Here is a 17781-nt window from a genome sequence, read left to right on the forward strand (position 1 = left end):
ATCAAAAAACATAACAGAAATACAAAATGCCACTAATGAAATAATGGAATGATTGTTTGTCGTTACAGTAGGCATTTATTACCGTACCAATATGCTGTTAAGTTTAAAAATGTGTCTTTACAAATATGACTATTGTGCGGTCATGCGACATGGCTTAGAAACATAAATTGCGTTCTCTTCTTCCCACAAATAGAGCTTATTAATGGTGATATTTGATCCCCTCTGTGATTTTTAATAATCCAAAAATTTAGTGACATTTTTCAAAAAAAATATTATTTTACACATCTTTAATCTAAAAATATTAAAAAATTCAATCGACCTAGCGACTACAGCGTCAGGTGGGGACGGGGGCTACACAGGACCTACACTCTGCCTGCAGTGATCAGTAAATATATGTTCACTGCATTCATTGATACTGTGACAAGGGGATGGGGGAGTGGATTGGAGATCCAAAAGGGGATTGTGCCTACGTGTACTGGTGTCAGTGTCATCACTTCCCTCTTCCTGTGTTTACACAGGAGGAGAAAGTCACACGCAGGGGGACACATATAGAGCCACTTAACCCCCGGATGTACCCTGGGGGTCCTGATCGGACCCCCAACCCACGTCTAGGCGGTCACTTACAGGCCCTTTATTAGACCACAGAATAAATACATAAACTAAGTTTACAATAGATAGAATGTCACTAATATAAAATGGCACACAATATCATAGGGCTATTGAACCCAATGATAAAACTGTATCAAAATAAAATTAGAATGAGACTTCTTAAAACATGAATCATTTTTTATTTTTTTTCCACAAAACAGCATAGTAAAGAATATATTTCACAAAATAAGCGTGTCAAAAGCTGAAAAGTTCAATAAATTAAATGGAATTGAGCTGCCAAGGGACCTGCCCTTCAGGAGAGACAAAGTATGCGGCATACTGTTCACGGACATGTGTCCCCTGTGTGTTCCCACGTACACCAGTCCAATGAGCTCTTTCCAGAGTCTCATGGACTGGCTCCTCGTAATCTAGACCATCGCGCTGCCTGACAAAATTGTGCAAGGCACACGCCGCTTCTACAGCACTAATGGCATTTTGCATGTTGAGCACAATTGGTGTGTGGAGAACCCTCCACTTGTTCGCCAAAATTCCAAAAGCACACTCAACTACGCGGCGTGCTCTGCTAAGCCGGTAGTTGAATATGCGTTTGTCTTCGTTCAGATTATGTCCTGAATAAGGCCGAAGTAGGTGTGTGTTCAGAGCAAAAGCCTCATCACCCACAAAGACACTTGGTAGGGGAGGGCCGTTTGTGCCCGGGAGTGGACTATTTTGTGGAAGGTCCAGACCATCTGTTCGAAGTAATTGCCCAAAAGAGGAGTTCCCAAAAATCGCAGAGTCTGCACTACTTCCATAGGAACCAATGTCAATGTAGGTAAAGCAATAATTGGCATCAGCCACAGCCATTAAGACGAATGAAAAGTATTTCTTATAATTGAAATACTGGCTCCCACTAGCCATGGGCTTAACAATTCTGATGTGTTTCCCATCGATCGCTCCCAGGCAATTCGGAAAGTTACAGCGTTCCCAGAATACTTGGGAAATTTTTTCCCAGTCCTCTGCTGCCGGTTTTTTAAACACAATGGGTTTCAGGACTTCCCAAATGGCACTGCAGGTGTCCCGAATTATATAACTGGCAGTAGATCTTCCAATACGAAACGAGTAATGCAGACTTGCAATCGATTGTCCAGTTGATAGATACCTACAAAGAAAATAATATATATTATTTTATTTTATTTTTTACAGTGAAAATTCTAAAACTCAGATGGAAGAGTATAAGGGACGCCTACGCTCGCCAGCTGAAGGCACAGCGGGAGCAGCGCCGAAGTGGGAGTGGAGCATGTTCGGTGAGAGAATACGTTCATGCAAAGGAATTGGAGTTTCTGAGACCGGTGCTGGATTTGGGGAGGTAAACCATTATCTGTACTTTGCTCGGTAAACCAAATGTTTTAAAATTATTTTTGAATACATGATTTCTTTTTTCAGTACTGAAAGCTGCTGGGACGAGGCTGCCACAGCTGTAGTAGACAGAGAGAGCGTGGCAGAGAGAGGGGACAGAGAGAGCGTGGCAGAGAGAGGGGACAGAGAGAGCGTGGCATCGGGGGATCAAGCGATGGCTACTCTGGAGCCGGAACCGCAGCACTCCGAGGCATCAAATGCTAATGCAACAAGACCACTTGCAGAGCAGCCCCCAGTTAACATTGCGCATATTGGACCTCCGCGTGCTCTGCGTAGGAGGGCTCCTGCTCCGGATCCAGCCCTGGATCGTATGTTGGACATTATGACCAACATGTCTGACCGGATGAGCAATAGATCGTATGGGCAAAATGTAGCAAAATGTCTGGGGGAACTAATCGACAAAGTTCCCCCAAATCTGCAAGCGGTGGTGCTGTCCTGTACGGCTAGATACATCTCGACATTTATACCCCCGACAGACGCTGACGATTTATCCGAACCACCACCACCCTATGGCCCATATGCCAATAAACGGACCGAGCATGTCCCAACACCACCCACGACCCATTTCTCCCCACCACCCGTTACCCTTTGGACAGGACCACAGCTTTCCGACCAACCTCCTCGACCAACACCACCACCGACTTCTGCGCACCATCCTTTCACCACCACTCTAACTCATTTACCTCCTGTGCCAACACCTTCCACTCACACTTCTCTGAATCCTTTTCCTTATTCACAACCTTCTTCTTACCACCCTCATTCTCCTTTTCCTCATCTCTCAACACCACCTGTCACATACAGTACTCTGCCTCCTACAACACTTTCTTCTTACCACCCACCACCTTCTACTTACCCTGCGTTAACGACTACACCTACATCACATTACCCACATCGACCGAGACAATCGACTTTCAGGAATGCCCCAACACGAACACCACCACCACCACAAGCAACACCACCTTCCAATTGGTCAGGGGAAGACAGCACCACCTCCACTTGGCCCCCTTTTGCCCACGCACTGTCGGTCGCCATGTCACCGCACGGGGAAGAGGACTCCTCCCCAAATTTACAGCAATTGTAAATAAGGATTATGTATAAAACATTTTTGTATATTTTGTGTATTTGTGCACTTTGTGTATATTTTCCTAATAAAAAAAAAAAGACCCAATGTTTTGGTTGATTAAAATATTAAAATAATTTTGTTCCTACAGAATTTTTGTTTGGTTTTTATTACACATATATATATATATATATATATAATAGAGTGTATTACATTCAAAGCGCTAAATAAAAATTACCTCAGTGTTATGATAAGTCGCTCCACAGGGGGGATACAGTTGCGGAAGTAGGTGTCCATCCTCTGCAATCTGTTGATCAACAATTCCAGCAACTCATCAAAGCTGTAAAGGAAAATGAAATTTAAAATTGGCAATGGATTGGTACTAGGGTTGCCACCTTTCCGGGATTCGCCAGAACAGTTCGGGTTTGGAATCATGTGTCTGGGTTTCAGACTGCCTGACACTCTGACAGATTTTTCTGACCAGAATATGGATTTCCGGCAGGGTTAATGGCTGCAGGGGATGAAAACTTACAACCCAGCAGCCACAGATATACCAGGATGAGATGTGCTATCTGCCAAGGGGTGAGTGAGCTCACCCTCCATCGCTGTCTAACAGAAGCACCCACCCCCTTTCTCTATCCTGCCTCTTGGTGAGTACACTAGGAAAAATCAGAGTTCTCACATTGGAGTCCTCTCCGTACATCAGAGATCTCGGTTTCCCCCTTAGATCATGGTTCACAGAGCATCCCTTATGTCTGAGTATCTTGAGGTCTCGCTTCAATCAGATTATGTTGGTTAACCCATACAGTGAAAGGGAAATCTGGGAGTTGAGATGCAAAAGGGTGACTGTGATGTAAAGGGGGACTCTGTGCACTGTAATGTAAAGGGGGATTCTGTGCACTGTAATGTAAAGGGGGACTCTGTGCACTGTAATGTAAAGGGGGACTCTGTGCACTGTAATGTAAAGGGGGACTCTGTGCACTGTAATGTAAAGGGGGAACTTTGTGGACTCTAATGTAAAGGGGGAACTCTGTGGACTCTAATGTAAAGGGGGAACTCTGTGGACTGCAATGGAAAGGGGACTATTTTTATTATATTCATATGATTAGAAATGTAAAATACTAACAAAATATATGTATAGTTCATAGTATTAAAAAAAATAGTTGTGCACCGCAGAAGTGTACATGTTTGACTTGAAGAAAAGGTGGCAACCCAAATGGTACAATGTAAAAAATAAATGATTCCAGATCATTTTTTACTAACCTTTTTATGGACATTCTGGTGTAGTCCAGAAATTTGTCTTCATGGTCACGGAGGTCTTGGTACATCACCCAAAATTGCCCTCTTTCTTCCCGATCAGCAATGACGGGGTGTATCCAAAATCTGCGTTGCCTCTTCCTTTTTCTCTGCCTCTCGTTTACAAGATATTGGCTAGCAGTGGCTGCTGCCATGAACAAAGCCATCTCGTCATCACTCATTTTCACAATGGAGTCAGAAGCACAAGGATGACCCGGAAGAGGAATTATCACCCAGGAAGAGGAAAAAAAAACCTTTCACATAGCAACAAATGATGACAGAGGTGATCTATTTTACTATTGGTCAAAAAAAAAACAAAAAACGCTGGACGTCGCTCTGCTCAAACGCGCGCAAACGCGCACAAACGCGCGCAAACGCGCACAAAAACGCGCGAAAAAAACGCGCGTAAAAACGCCTGGTAACGCCAACGCCTAGGTGTGAATGCAGCCTAACACACACACACACACACACACACACACACACACACACACGTGAATGTTTCCTAGAAACAGTCGAGTTCTAGTTTGTAAGAACAGAATAAAAGCGGTTTCCATTGAGATAAAACTTTACAGTTAGTCTAAAACATTAAAATGTTATTTATATTTTTAATTCAGATTAAAAGTAGCCAAAATATAAAGAAAAACATTTAAAAAGCCATTGAAGACCATAATCATTTGTTTATTTTGTATATATAGAATGAAATTCTCCTCCCTGCAAGTATACAAGAGCGCATTACAAAAATGAGCAGCAATAAATCTGCTGTCAGATGAACATACGTCATTTTAATTATTAGAGAACAGAATTTTCCATTTGCCTATTCAGCTTTAATTGTTATTGGTGGTGGTGCCAGCTGCATAACTGCCAGGCATATGTGAGGATTTCTGATTTCTCATCTTATGTGTGGTCACTCATATTATCTGTGACCTACCTAGGCCATTGTATGGTGGAAGAAGCTTTCTATGCTTTGTTGGGTGGTGGAAGTGAGGTCTGTCAATGATAAGAGCTATTATATCTATTATTAGTAGCAGTGGCGGCCACTTTATTTTTAAATAACTGAAAATGACCAACATTCTTTAACATCTTAAAGTTAAAAAATGTTAGTCATATTATCATTTAACCACTTACCGCCCAGCCTATAGCAAAATGACGGTCGGGCGGTGGTTGCGTTATCCTGACTGGCTGCCATATGACGTTTTTACAAAGTAGTTAATAAGGGAAGGACTCTTACATAGCAATGCGATTGTCATGCAGCTGTTATTATAAAAATTAAAACCATGAATTGTTGTGTGGGTTATGACACTGGCAGATATTATGCAAGTCAATGAATTCCTTCATTAATGATAAGATTAGAACTAAAGTCACAACAAAATCTGTGTTCCTATAACACAGTCATTAACCACTTTACTACCGCCCGCCGTCAATTGATGGCGGCACGATAATGCTCTAGTTCTGGGAGGACGTCATATGACGTCCTCGCCTTGCTGAGCCACAAGGGGGCGCACATACCCGCTGCATTACTGAGAAACCCCACGCGCGTGCCCAGCAGCCGCGATGTCCACCGGGCACCCGCGATTGCCCAGTAACTGAGCAGGACCGTGGATCTCTGTGTGTAAACACAGAGATCCATGTCCTGTCAGGGAGAGGAGACCGATGCGGTGTCCCTTGTACATAGGGACACAGATCGGTCACCTCCCCCAGTCAGTCCCCTCCCCCTACAGTTAGAATCAGTCCCTAGGGTACACATTTAACCCCTTGATTGCCCCCTAGTGGTTAACCCCTTCCCTGCCAGTCACATTTACACAGTAATTAGTGCATATTTATAGCACTGTTCGCTGTATAAATGTGAATGGTCCCAAAATAGTGTGAAAAGTGTCCGATGTGTCCGCCACAATATCGCAGTCACGATAAAATTTGCTGATCGCCACCATTACTAGTAAAAAAAAAAAAAAAATGTAAATGCTATAAATATATCCCCCATTTTGTAGTCGCTATAACTTTTGCGCAAACCAATCAATATATGCTTATTGCGATTTTTTTTACCAAAAATATGTAGAAGAATACGTATTGGCCAAAACTGAGGAAAAATATTTGTTTTTTCTATATTTTTGGGGATATTTATTATAGCAAAAAGTAAAAAAATATTGCTTTTTTTCCCAACATTTTCGCTCTTATTTGTTTATAGCGAAAAAAATCAAAACCGCAGAGGTGATCAAATACCACCAAAAGAAAGCTCTATTTATGGGGAAAAAATTATTACAATTTCATTTGGGTAAAGTGTTGCATGACCTCGCAATTGTCATTCAAAATTGTGACAGTGCTGAAAGCTAAAAAATGGCTTGGGCAGGAAGGGGGTGAAAGTGCCCAGTATTGAGGTGGCACTGACATGGCATAGAAAAAAAAATGTAAAAACACATTAAGCATCTTTATGTACACATTCCATGTAAAAGGCACAAAAATAAGTAAATAAATAAATAAGGCTGCTAAGATGCCAACTGACAGCTCTCCACCTGGAGTGATTTAGTCTAACAAAAGAAAACAGCAATAATCAAGTGTGGATAATGGCTGGAGAAAAAGGGTTTTTCCTTAAGTGCAAGCCCGACACCAGCCTCTGATGTGAACACTCTATTCTGGGAAAGAATAATACAAGTTCTATGAACGGAGGAGGTGGGTGAGAGGTGCAAATCTTTCACACTCGAAGCATTAACCTTGCAGTACAGGAAGAATTATGCGGTGTGGAGTAGATTTCTATAGTATGCAGCAGGACACGGAACACACTTCAGTACAGGTAAGCTTTGTCCTTGGTGCTTTATAGCAAAAAATAAAAATTGGAACAGAACATCAATATAAAAGTCTACTGGGGAGCAAAGGTCTGGGAAATAAGATGAAAGCCAAGGAAGACTCTGCAGAGAAGCAGTGAGAAGATATTAATGAAAGGTTTGGCTATAGAGCACAGCTATAGGAAATGTTATAATGCTGAACTTGGAAATACACATAATGCATATTGATTGACAAGTGATTAGTACCGTATTTATCGGGGTATTGCGCGCTCCGGCGTATAGCGCGCACCCCTAAAGTTGACCCGCATTCCTGTGGAAAAAAGATTTTTGTACTTAGTTTTGGTGTCTTGCGCGGCGTCCATCGGCGGCCTCGTCGGGTCCGGCGTCCGTCTGCGGCTTCAGGTGTCCTCTTCGTCGGGTCCGGCGTCCGTCTGCGGCTTCAGGTGTCCTCTTCGTCGGGTCCGGCGTCCTTCTGCGGCGTCCTCCCCGCTCGATCCCCGCACCGAGTTTGAATACTGCGCCGGCCTATACCGAGCACAGTACACTCTTGTATAGTCGGGCAGGCTCGGCTCCTCTCGCGCTCACGTCCTGTACGTCCAGGACGTGAGCGCGAGAGGAGCCGAGCCTGCCCGAGTGTACTGCGCTCGGTATATGCCGGCGCAGTATTCGAAATCGGCGCGGGAAAGCGGGTATCGGCGTATATCGCGCACCCACGATTTTGCCCTGGTTTTCAGGGCAAAAAAGTGCGCGGTATACGCCGATAAATACGGTAATTGGTAGCTCAAAGTCTATTGCAGCATTTTTTTTTTATTACCAGCTGTAAAAATATTATTAAAGAAAACCTGTCATGGAAAAATGATGTAGCTAAAAAGCGGACCTCTCCTTTTGAAAAGGTTTGTTGCTTGGTTGTCATACGGACCTTCTGGATTTAAAGGGGTTGTAAAGGCAAAGAGAACGTTTTTATTTTGTTTACCTTAAAGGGGTTGGAAAGGTTTGTTTTTTATTTTCTAAATAGGTTCCTTTAAGCTAGTGCATTGTTGGTTCACTTACCTTTTCCTTCATTTTCCCTTCACAGGGCCAGATCCACGTAGCCTGGCGCATTGTTGCGGCCGGCGTAGCGTATCTCCGATAAACTACGCCGCCGTAACTTACAGCGTTTTTTCCTTATCCTGAAAGAATTTGCGCCGTAAGTTACGGCGGCGTAGTGTAACTTTGGCGGCGTAAGGGCGCACAATTCAAATGTATGTGATGGAAGCGTGTTTTATGTAAATACGTCTTGACCCGACGTAAATTACGTTTTTTTTTTAACGCCGTCCGTGGGGGTATCCCAGTGGGCATGCTCAAAATTAACCCGCAACAAGCCAATGCTTACGGCGTGAACGTCATTCTACGCAAAGCCCTATTCGAACAACTTACGCAAACAACGTAAAAAATTAAAAAATCGACGCAGGAGCGACGGCCATACTTAACATAGGATACGCCTCATATAGCAGGGGTAACTATACGCCGAAAAAAAGCCTTACGGAAACAACGTAAAAAAAATGTGCCGGCCAGACGTACGTTCGTGGATCGCTGTATCTAGCCAATTTGCATACTGAACACGGAAATTGACGGAAACGCCACCTAGCGGCCAGCGTAAATATGCACCTTAGATCCGACGGCGTACTAAGACGTCGGATCTAGCACAGCTTCAGGCTTATCTTGTTTTGTGGATACAAAACAAAGATACGCCGGAGCAAATTAGAAGATACGCCAGCGTAACTTCTTTGTGGATCTGCCCCTAAATGTTTTTTTTCCCTTTGTCCGAATTTCTCACTTCATGTTTCTGCTCAGTAAACTTGTCACCATCATCTGAGCAGTGGTTAGTGAGCCAGAACAGCAAGTGAGAAATTCAGACAGACAAACAAAACAGAGAAAAAAAAAAAAAAACATCTAGAAGGGAAATCGAAGGAAAAGGTAAGTGAACCAACATTGCACTAGCTTAAAAGGAACCTATTTAGAAAATAAAAAAAACGAACCTTTACAACCCCTTTAATTTAATGTAGTAGGTTAAAAGATCCCCCCCCCCCCAAATATACCTGAGCCCGATTTCAATCCAGCAAAATGCATGAGCGCCAAGGCTCTCTCACTCCTCATTGGCTCACATATAGCAGCATAAGCCATTGACTCCCACTGCTGTCAATCACAGCCAGCGACGAGGGAGTGAGCATGCACGAGTGCCCCCACAGCAAGAGTCTTGCTATGGGGGCACTCAGTGGGAGGGTGGAGCAAGAAGCACTGCCAGGGGACCCCAGAAGAGGAGGGTCAGGGCTGCTTTGTGCCAAACCTATGCACAGGGCATAATAATAAAAAACTTAAGGAAGCTTTACAATCACTTTACAACTCCAAGTCGACGACAACAATTATGGAACAGATATACAGAGAAGGACTATTGGCTTAGCTAGAACAGCACTCCTGCTGTGGAACAACCATGTTCAGAAGTAGGCCAGCAGTGGCAGCCAATCTTTCTTCCTTTACAGGTTTACTTTAAGTAATGTACCATGATTTATATTTTTTAAACCATCTGGAGTTCTCATTTAATGCTTTACATGCACTTCCATAACGGTACAGACAATACTAATGCATACAAGTTTAAACAATGTATTGCTGGCCTATTACTCTATAGAGGGTAAAAATCCATGTCATACCCCTGATGAGAACTTATACACAAATTAACACAGCTCAAGGTGTCTGACGTGAAGAAGATTTTGAACTGAAAAGCATAAAAAAATAAAAACCTGTTTACATTCATTGTACTGGAAACCAATATAGCAATTATCAATAACTTACAGGTACAAAATGGTTGTAATATTTGTCAATAAAAAAATCAATGCTTCTTCAAAGTCTTAAGTTATCCTGTACAAGAGTCATACATCTTCCATCTATTAGCAGCATTGCTTTGGTTCTCAATATAATACAAACATGTAAACCCAAAGAGGAGGCACAGCAAGTTTTAGTGGTCCTCAAGTGCTTTTTGGCATTGATAAAGTAAGCAGTCCGATAAAGCAGAAGATGACGATCTTATCCACAGAAGCAGCGATCCTTCCTGGAGGTGACAATGCAGCAGAGATGGGACAGAGGGCAGCAGCTGGCATGCGACTATCCCTTCATCACCTTAAAAGCAATGCACATGATTAAAATAGGACACAATGTAATAATAATAATAATAACAACAGACAAAGATGAATTGTCATAGCTTACGTCAGAACATACATGTTACCACACACAGGCCCCCTAAGGTGGTCAGATCTTTTAGGACAGGAATCAGGGTCAATAATATTACAAGTTACACTTAAAGGGGTTGTAAAGACAAAAATATTTTCCTCTTAAATTAAAGTCTGACAGTAGCCGATAAAGTAAAAAAGTAATGTTTTGCATTATAACTAGTTTGATACATGTTGAAATCGAGCCGTTTTATTCACCTCCAGCACTCCTGAATCATTCTCACTGACTTCCTGGTTTGCGGTGCGCATTCATTCTTGCTACATCACGGCCTAATGGGAACTACAGTTCCCATTAGGCTTGGCCTCCATGCCTGTGAGGGATAAGAGAGCATCTTCACACAGGGCTGTAGTCATAGGGAGGGGGTGAGCACATTCTGCTTTCCACCATGCAAAACGGCTCAGATGCTGGTGGAAAGCAAGAAGAGGAGAGACAGGAAATGGCATTTTCAAACCTAGATTACTCTATTTTGGAGGTTAAAAGGAAAAACGAGGTAAGTGATATTTAAATGCTCTAGCTTACAGCAATCAATTGATCTAATAAAAAATGAACCTTTAGTGTTCCTTTAAAGGGCAAGTTCACCTTTACAGAAAAATCTGTAAGGGGAACTTACACAGGACCCCCTCGTCACTCTCCCCATGCCCGCTGACCTGGAGGACGCCAATCTCCCGTTAGGAGCCCTGGTATAGCCGCCTCACGGGTTCAGGGCTTAGAAATCCCCCCCCCCCCCCCCGGCTTTCTCTTCTTCCCAGCTTACAGGACGGGCTACGCAGGTTCTGATTGGTCGGTGCCAACCATTCAGAATGCTCCTAAACGTGCCTCCTGATGGGGTAAGTTTTGGAGCTTAAGCCGGGGGGGGGGGGGGGGGGGGGGGGGATTTCTGACCATACGTAGTCTTGCTCTTAACTTTTTTCATACGAAAACTGTACCAATGAAACAAAAATCAGCCGTTGAGTTCACATTCGACAAAATTATTATAGTCTGCACATCCAGCCTTTTCCTGCCGAAAAAGCACCATACTAACAATCCAAAAATTGTCAGACAGCTCGCTGTATGAATTTTTCCACCCGATTTTCGTATCGTGTGTATGGGTTTTCTTCTAAGACTGCCGTATATTTGTCTCCCTCTATCTTCCCATCAACTCTGACCAGCTTCCCTGTCCTGCTGAGGAAAAGCATCCCCACAATATGATGCCACCACCATGTTTCACGGTGGGGATGGTGTGCTCTGGGTCATGTGCAGTTTTATTTTTCCACCACACATTTTTGCCTTTAAGACAAAAAGTTCAATTTTGGTCTCATCTGACCAAAGCACCTTCTCCCCCCCCCCCCCCCCAGCTTTGCCACTTTGTTTTGGTCTTTCACATAAAATACATTTACATTTTTGGTTGCAACATGACAAAATGTGGAAAATTTCATAGGGTATGAATTAGGGGTGCTGAATATAATCGTTGCATCGATGCACCACGATTCGGGGCCCCCCGATGCAGCATCGATGCATGTGACCCCAATAATCGATGTCGGGTGACGTCATCCCGACTTGCCCCTCCCGGGAGATCGCTCCGAGCAGGTCTTTTAAAATGGTTGTTTTATAATAAATGCGTGTTATAATCCATTAAGTGGCCACCGCTGTATGTGCTTTTTTAAAATATATGCAGATTCATACCTCATAGCTCCATGTGTAGTAACTGTACATGCTATCATGTGACTCCATGGTCCGGCCCGCCTCTCTTCCTCTGTCCTCTCACATCCCTCGTCTCAAAGTCTCTTCTGATGTCAGCCCCGCCCGCCTCTCTTGTGATCTGTTACTTTAGCTAAAGACGATGGGCGGGGCTGAGAACAGACATCAGGAGAGAGAGGCAGGTCCGAGCATGTAGTCACGAGGGGAATATACAGTTATATACACACGGAGACATGAGGTATGATTCTGCATACGTTTTAAAAAGCACATTGCAGCAATGGCCACTTAATGGATTATAACTGCATTTATTATCACAGGTATTTTATCAGCAGTCTGACTCCTACACGTGTTCTGCCTGTGCCGGCATTTCTCTGTGTTAACTCCTAGTGTGCTGGAACGTGCAAAGAGCCAGAGAAATTTCAGCAGACAGTGCAGTGAAACTCACAGGGCTGTCAGTCCTGACCTCCCAGCAGCCGTGTGTGTATTCCTGTGCACTTTTTAAAGGGGAGTTCCACCCTATTTACGCCCTTTAAAAATGCACAGATGACAAGGAACCCTCAATAAAAAATATCAGTTCAGCGAGGACTTGGACTTTTAAATACACTGAGGAAATGTGTCAATTGTAATAGAAAATAAATAACACGGTAGTGTATTTAAAAGTCTAAGTCCTCGCTGTACTGATATTTTTATTGAGGGTTCATGGTCATTGTCAGTACATGAAAATGCACATTAGTATATTTTAAAAATCCACAATAAAATGCATAAAAACATGCATTGAATGGTGACAAGCCAGCCTAAAGTGGGGTGCACAGTATAAGAAAATCATGCATTTTCCTCATTGTTCCCTCCAATCATCCTCTGTGCGCAGAACAGCATGTAAGTACAGAGGAGCTGTTATCCGGGGACACGGGGGGGGGGGGGGGGGGGTACGGGCATGTAGTGGAATCTGATGTGTCACCTGTGATAAGTCATTGTCACTGCAGGCAGGGACTGGGCTGTATGGAGGAGAAATATAGACCTCCTGTACTATGTCCGCAGTCTCTGATCATCTCCTGTAGCATGTCCGCAGTCTCTGATCATCTCCTGTAGCATGTCCGCAGTCTCTGATCATCTCCTGTAGCATGTCCGCAGTCTCTGATCATCTCCTGTAGCATGTCCGCAGTCTCTGATCATCGCCTGTACCATGTCCGCAGTCTCTGATCATCTCCTGTACCATGTCCGCAGTCTCTGATCATCTCCTGTACTATGTCTGCAGTCTCTGATCATCTCCTTTAGTATTTTGGGGGCAGAGCCATGCGCACTTGCGCTGCAATCGTGATGCATCGCTGAATCGAATCGTGGACTTGATAATCGCATAGAATTGTGAGACCGGTGAAGATGCGCAGCCCTAGTATGAATACTTTTTCAAAGCATTGTATACAAGGGGTGTATATAAGTGCAGCTGCAGGGCAGGGAATGCTTTGGCCGCTTATGATTGGCCCAGTACAGCGACAGCTTCCTGGTGGGCTAGCTCATGTGGGGCTAGGAGCCAAACATGTCTAACGAGGAGGAAATGCGAGAGGGGACAAATCACACAATTCTAATATAAAACATGGAAATAAACATGAATGGGGACAGAACCCATGATAAGAGTGAATGTTTGAAGCAAAACCATTACAACTTCTACAGACACGATCAATAGTCTAATTTTACTTACCTATAACTTGTACAACATGAAGGTTCAATTTGTGTTGCAAGACATGAAACAATTCATGAAGAGACTTTTGGGGACTTGAGACCTGAACTTTCTCCTTCACATCATTGGACAACGTCGGCCACAATTTACCAAACTCTTCAGTGGAGATTGCCAATGGTCTGTATGGAAATAAAAGCACAGTAAATTCCATATCTATACATCTTAGAAATATATTTAGTATTTGATATCAGAAAAGCTAGGAAATTTGCCAGTTAAACACCTTAAAGTGGTTGTAAACCTCAAACATGAAGTATGAGCAAAGCATATCCCTCTATAGCGTGTCTCAGTTAAGAGCACCAAGTGTCATTTCTGTCTGCTGCTTAGTTCCTTTGCTATCAGCAGGAATCACTACTTACAAATTTTCCTGACACCTAAAGAAAAAAAGGGGACAGGGGAGGGATCTCCAGCTGATTGGCAGCCTCAGCTCTATTCCCGTGTACTGTGTAAAGGGGGTGTGTCACTTTCCTCCAATCAGGTCTCAGAGCTCTCCTCATTGTGATCTGCAGAGTGCAATTGTATCTCTCTGGCCCATTTTTCTGACAGCTCAGACACGCTTTATAAATTCTGGACTTTCAATGAATGCAGAGAAAAGAAGATTGCAGATAAACAGGTACAGCTTATGTAGGAAGATTTGTTTCACCTCTGTATCACCTGAAGCCAGTCACTTCACTGGGTATATGTAAGGTTTACAACCACTTTAATATATAGTTTAATGCAGACAGAACCTTGTATTCCTGCAATACCCCTGCACAGAACAATAATTAAATAAGATGTTTCACAGATCCAAGCACCTCCATATCCTGAAAAGTCCTCTACAAGTTTTAGAACAGCTAGATGGTAGGAAGGACCCAGTATAGGACTAGTACAGAGATGGTTTAGTCTTAAAAAGTGATTGTAAAGGTTGCATTTTATTTTTTTTATAAAAATAACAAACATGTTATACTTACCTGCTCTGTGCAAGAGTTTTGCACATAGCAGCCCCAATCCCCCTCTTCTGGGGTGCCCTAACCACAATCTTGGCTCCTTCCCTTCATCAGGTGTCCCTACGTAAAAGGCGCTTTCCATTGGGGGCACCCGTGCGTGCCCTACGTGACTGGATTTGATCAACAGCAGCGAGAGCCACGGGCTCCCTCTGCTATCAATCTGTCCAATAAGGACAGAAACAGCGGCTGGGCTCGTGCACATCGCTGGATCAGATGGACTTTGGTAAGAAAAAAAAGGGGAGCTCTGGGGGTAGCTGCAGCAAAGGAAGTTTTTCACCTTAATGCATAGAACACATTAAAAGGTGAAAAAACAGACTTTACAATCACTTTAAACTTTCTCAGGAAAAAGTACATCTCCTACATATGTAGCTGTCAATATTGCATGATGGCAAGCAGTTGATAGCAATATGACCCAAAAAGGTGAAATTTCTGAATAGTAAGGCCTATATTAGTCATTAGCCAGATGAAGTCAACCAATGACGAAACGCGCCAGGACGTGACGCTTATCCATTGACCTGAGACACTGTACAACCTCCGGGACCAGGAACAGGGGAGAAATAAAAGCACGAGCGGCTTCACTGTTATGGCAAGGAGAGGCATACAGGCACAGTACCAATACCTTTTTGCTTGAAACTTATATTGTGGTACGCACATTTTATAAGGGGTTGTTATGGGGCTCAATAAACTTGCTTAAACGATATCACACTATGCGAGTCTTTTCTATTATATGTGATTGCGGTTTGATTGAACACAGCTAACCTGTCGGTGGAGAGTGCAACTTCCAGGATAAATACAGATATATATTCCAGGCCCTTTATTTTCATACTTGTGGTGAGTACATCCCCAAAAGGGGAGTTAATATCTCCCCACGTGGTGACCGCCCCCCTTGGTGAAAGGAGCACTGATTGAGGATTTCTTCTGTTTTTATCCATATGCACTATCATTGATTTCCTATATATGATATATAGAAGTGTTTCAATCGACAGTTTGGAAGTAGCGCTGCTACAGTTTTATATTGGACTTTGGGACTTTTTGTTTCAGTTTTCTTGTTTTACTGTTTGCCCTAGATGTTGTTTTTTTAAGCAGCTGCTGCAATTTACATTTATCTGACAGTCTGGCCAATTTTCTTAATTGTGCAGTCCTAAGCGCTAAGCTGTGCTAATATAGAAGGTGGGGTGACACTAGCACTTATTGAGCATATATTAGTATAAATAATATAGTAAACAATCAGGATAGATAGAAAAATTGGTGAAGCGGCTGTGATAAATTGGTTTAATTACATAAGATTGATCTACTGGTTTATTGTCAACGATCTGGGCATTCAATGTTACTTGGTCCACGTCCTTAACATGGCTATAGATAAATACACAAGATGAAGAACATCTTGCTGGCAAAAGTTCAGAAATGCACTCTATAAAACTGAAGTAGAATATTGTGGTTCCTAATGTCTTACCAAAGATAGCAAAAAGCAATAAATAAATATATCTTTTTTATTATTATACAGGATTTATATAGTACCAAACAGTTTGCTCCTGCGGGTTTACAATCTAAAAGAAAGGGGCTGGCGAATCAAACAAAAAAAGGTAGGGACTGAGGGATGAACCGATATATTTTTTGTTTAAAGGATAAAGTTCAATTTCATAATACGTATCACCCATATTCAGGGTGTAACATGTTATGAATGCACGGCCCCTGCGGCTAAACAGCAGATTGTGCATCTCTTCTCCCAGTGTATGCGGTCACAATTACAAAAAAAAAATAAAAAAATGTGAATGGAAAACTACAAGGTCCAGCAGCCTTTGCGGCTTGTAGTTTTCAATGAACTACCACAGCGCTGTCAGAATGTAGCGGCTTCCTCGTATGAGGTACAAGCAAGTCGATACACTGACAGATCTGTAGGAGACTTGCATGGCATCAGGCGCCCAAACAAAAAATAGTAAATGCTATTTTTTTTTACTCTGCAAAAAAAATTCGCATTTATTATTTTTTTTGTCAAAGGTGCACTTCTCTTTTAATACATTACACTGTAACATACAAGGCAGGTAAATACATCTAATTTCTTAAGCAACAGCTGAATGTAAATAAACAAAAACGGTCAGTAAAATATATATTCACAAAAAAATCAACAGCAAGTGAAAAAAAAAAAAAAAAGGAAATTGTACTTTGGAATTTAGATAATATCGTAAACTAAACTGGCAAAATATAAGCTGCCATTGTAGACTTCCTTCTAAAACTGCTAGTTGGCGTTATGCTGACCCACCATCATTAACACTTTAAAGTCACTGATCTGGAGATTAGTACAAAATATAGAGAAAAGTCCAAAGTCTTTAACTTGAGATTTGCGCAGCCTCATCATATAGTACAACCAGAGGGAATGATACCACTTACAGTTAAAGTGGTACTTTGTTACTGTCCTAGAACAAGTATATGCCGTCAAAGATGAACCACAGACAGATACAACACATAAAAAGGATTACATTCAGTTATGTATAACTTCATTACTTGTATTTATTTTTTTAATTACCAAGTAGTATACCTGAATTGAACTTGGTATCAGCCTTTTGCAATCCCTCTATACAGCAGCACACAGGTAAGTTAAGGACATAGGGCCAGATTCAGCAAAAACTGCGGCGGCGTAACGTATCGTCTTTACATTACACCGCCACAAGTTTTCAGCGCAAGTGCCTGATTAACCAAGCACTTGCGTGTAAACTTACGGTGGTGTATCGTAAAGACGTCCGGCGCAAGCCCGCCTTATTCAAATGGGGCGTGTACCATTAAAAATTAGGCGCGCTCCCGCGCCAAATGTTCTGCGCATGCTCCGTTTGGAAATTTTCCCGCAATGCTTTGAGCGAAATTACGGCGCCCCGACGTGTTTGTGAATGGCGACGTGCGTAATGTACTTACGCCGAAAAAAATAAATTAAAATTTGACACGGGAACGACGGCCATACTTTAACATGGCTGGTCTAAAGTTAAGGCATGA

General features: G+C 42.7%; 3 protein-coding genes across 4 annotated transcripts in view; 1 reads left to right on the top strand and 2 right to left on the bottom strand.

Annotated features, from left to right (window-relative positions):
• Nucleotides 1–842: 842 nt before the first annotated feature.
• On the bottom strand, nt 843–1527 carry LOC120931342 (protein ALP1-like). The gene has a single exon (XM_040342678.1). The coding sequence runs from the start codon at nt 1504–1506 to the stop codon at nt 868–870; it is 639 nt and encodes a 212-aa protein (XP_040198612.1). The 5' UTR covers nt 1507–1527; the 3' UTR covers nt 843–867.
• A 230-nt stretch (nt 1528–1757) lies between these two features.
• LOC120931340 (extensin-like) lies at nt 1758–3164 on the top strand. Its single transcript, XM_040342677.1, has 2 exons — nt 1758–1954; nt 2032–3164. Exon 2 carries the CDS (start codon nt 2159–2161, stop codon nt 3083–3085), a length of 927 nt encoding a protein of 308 aa, XP_040198611.1. The 5' UTR covers nt 1758–1954; nt 2032–2158; the 3' UTR covers nt 3086–3164.
• Nucleotides 3165–9681: 6517 nt separating this feature from the next.
• Nucleotides 9682–17781, bottom strand: part of AP4E1 (adaptor related protein complex 4 subunit epsilon 1) — an 81763-nt gene continuing 73663 nt past the window's right edge. Inside the window, exons 20-21 of one of the 2 annotated variants that reach the window (XM_040342679.1) lie at nt 13775–13932; nt 9682–10290 (exon numbers count right to left, since the gene is read on the bottom strand). In XM_040342679.1, coding sequence (XP_040198613.1) covers nt 10130–10290; nt 13775–13932 — 319 coding nt within the window. In that variant the 3' untranslated portion in view covers nt 9682–10129. Of the gene's footprint in view, nt 10291–13774; nt 13933–17781 lie in introns of those variants that run through there. The other variant, XM_040342680.1, reaches the window with a different exon arrangement.

The sequence above is a fragment of the Rana temporaria genome, chromosome 3 (assembly GCF_905171775.1).
Source record: "Rana temporaria chromosome 3, aRanTem1.1, whole genome shotgun sequence".
In the NCBI taxonomy this organism is placed as follows: domain Eukaryota; kingdom Metazoa; phylum Chordata; class Amphibia; order Anura; family Ranidae; genus Rana; species Rana temporaria.

What these genes read in the sequence shown, in the direction of transcription:
- LOC120931340 (XM_040342677.1), top strand. Translation starts at nt 2,159, where the DNA reads ATGGCTACTCTGGAGCCGGAACCGCAGCACTCCGAGGCATCAAATGCT.
- LOC120931342 (XM_040342678.1), bottom strand. Translation starts at nt 1,506, where the DNA reads ATGGCTAGTGGGAGCCAGTATTTCAATTATAAGAAATACTTTTCATTC.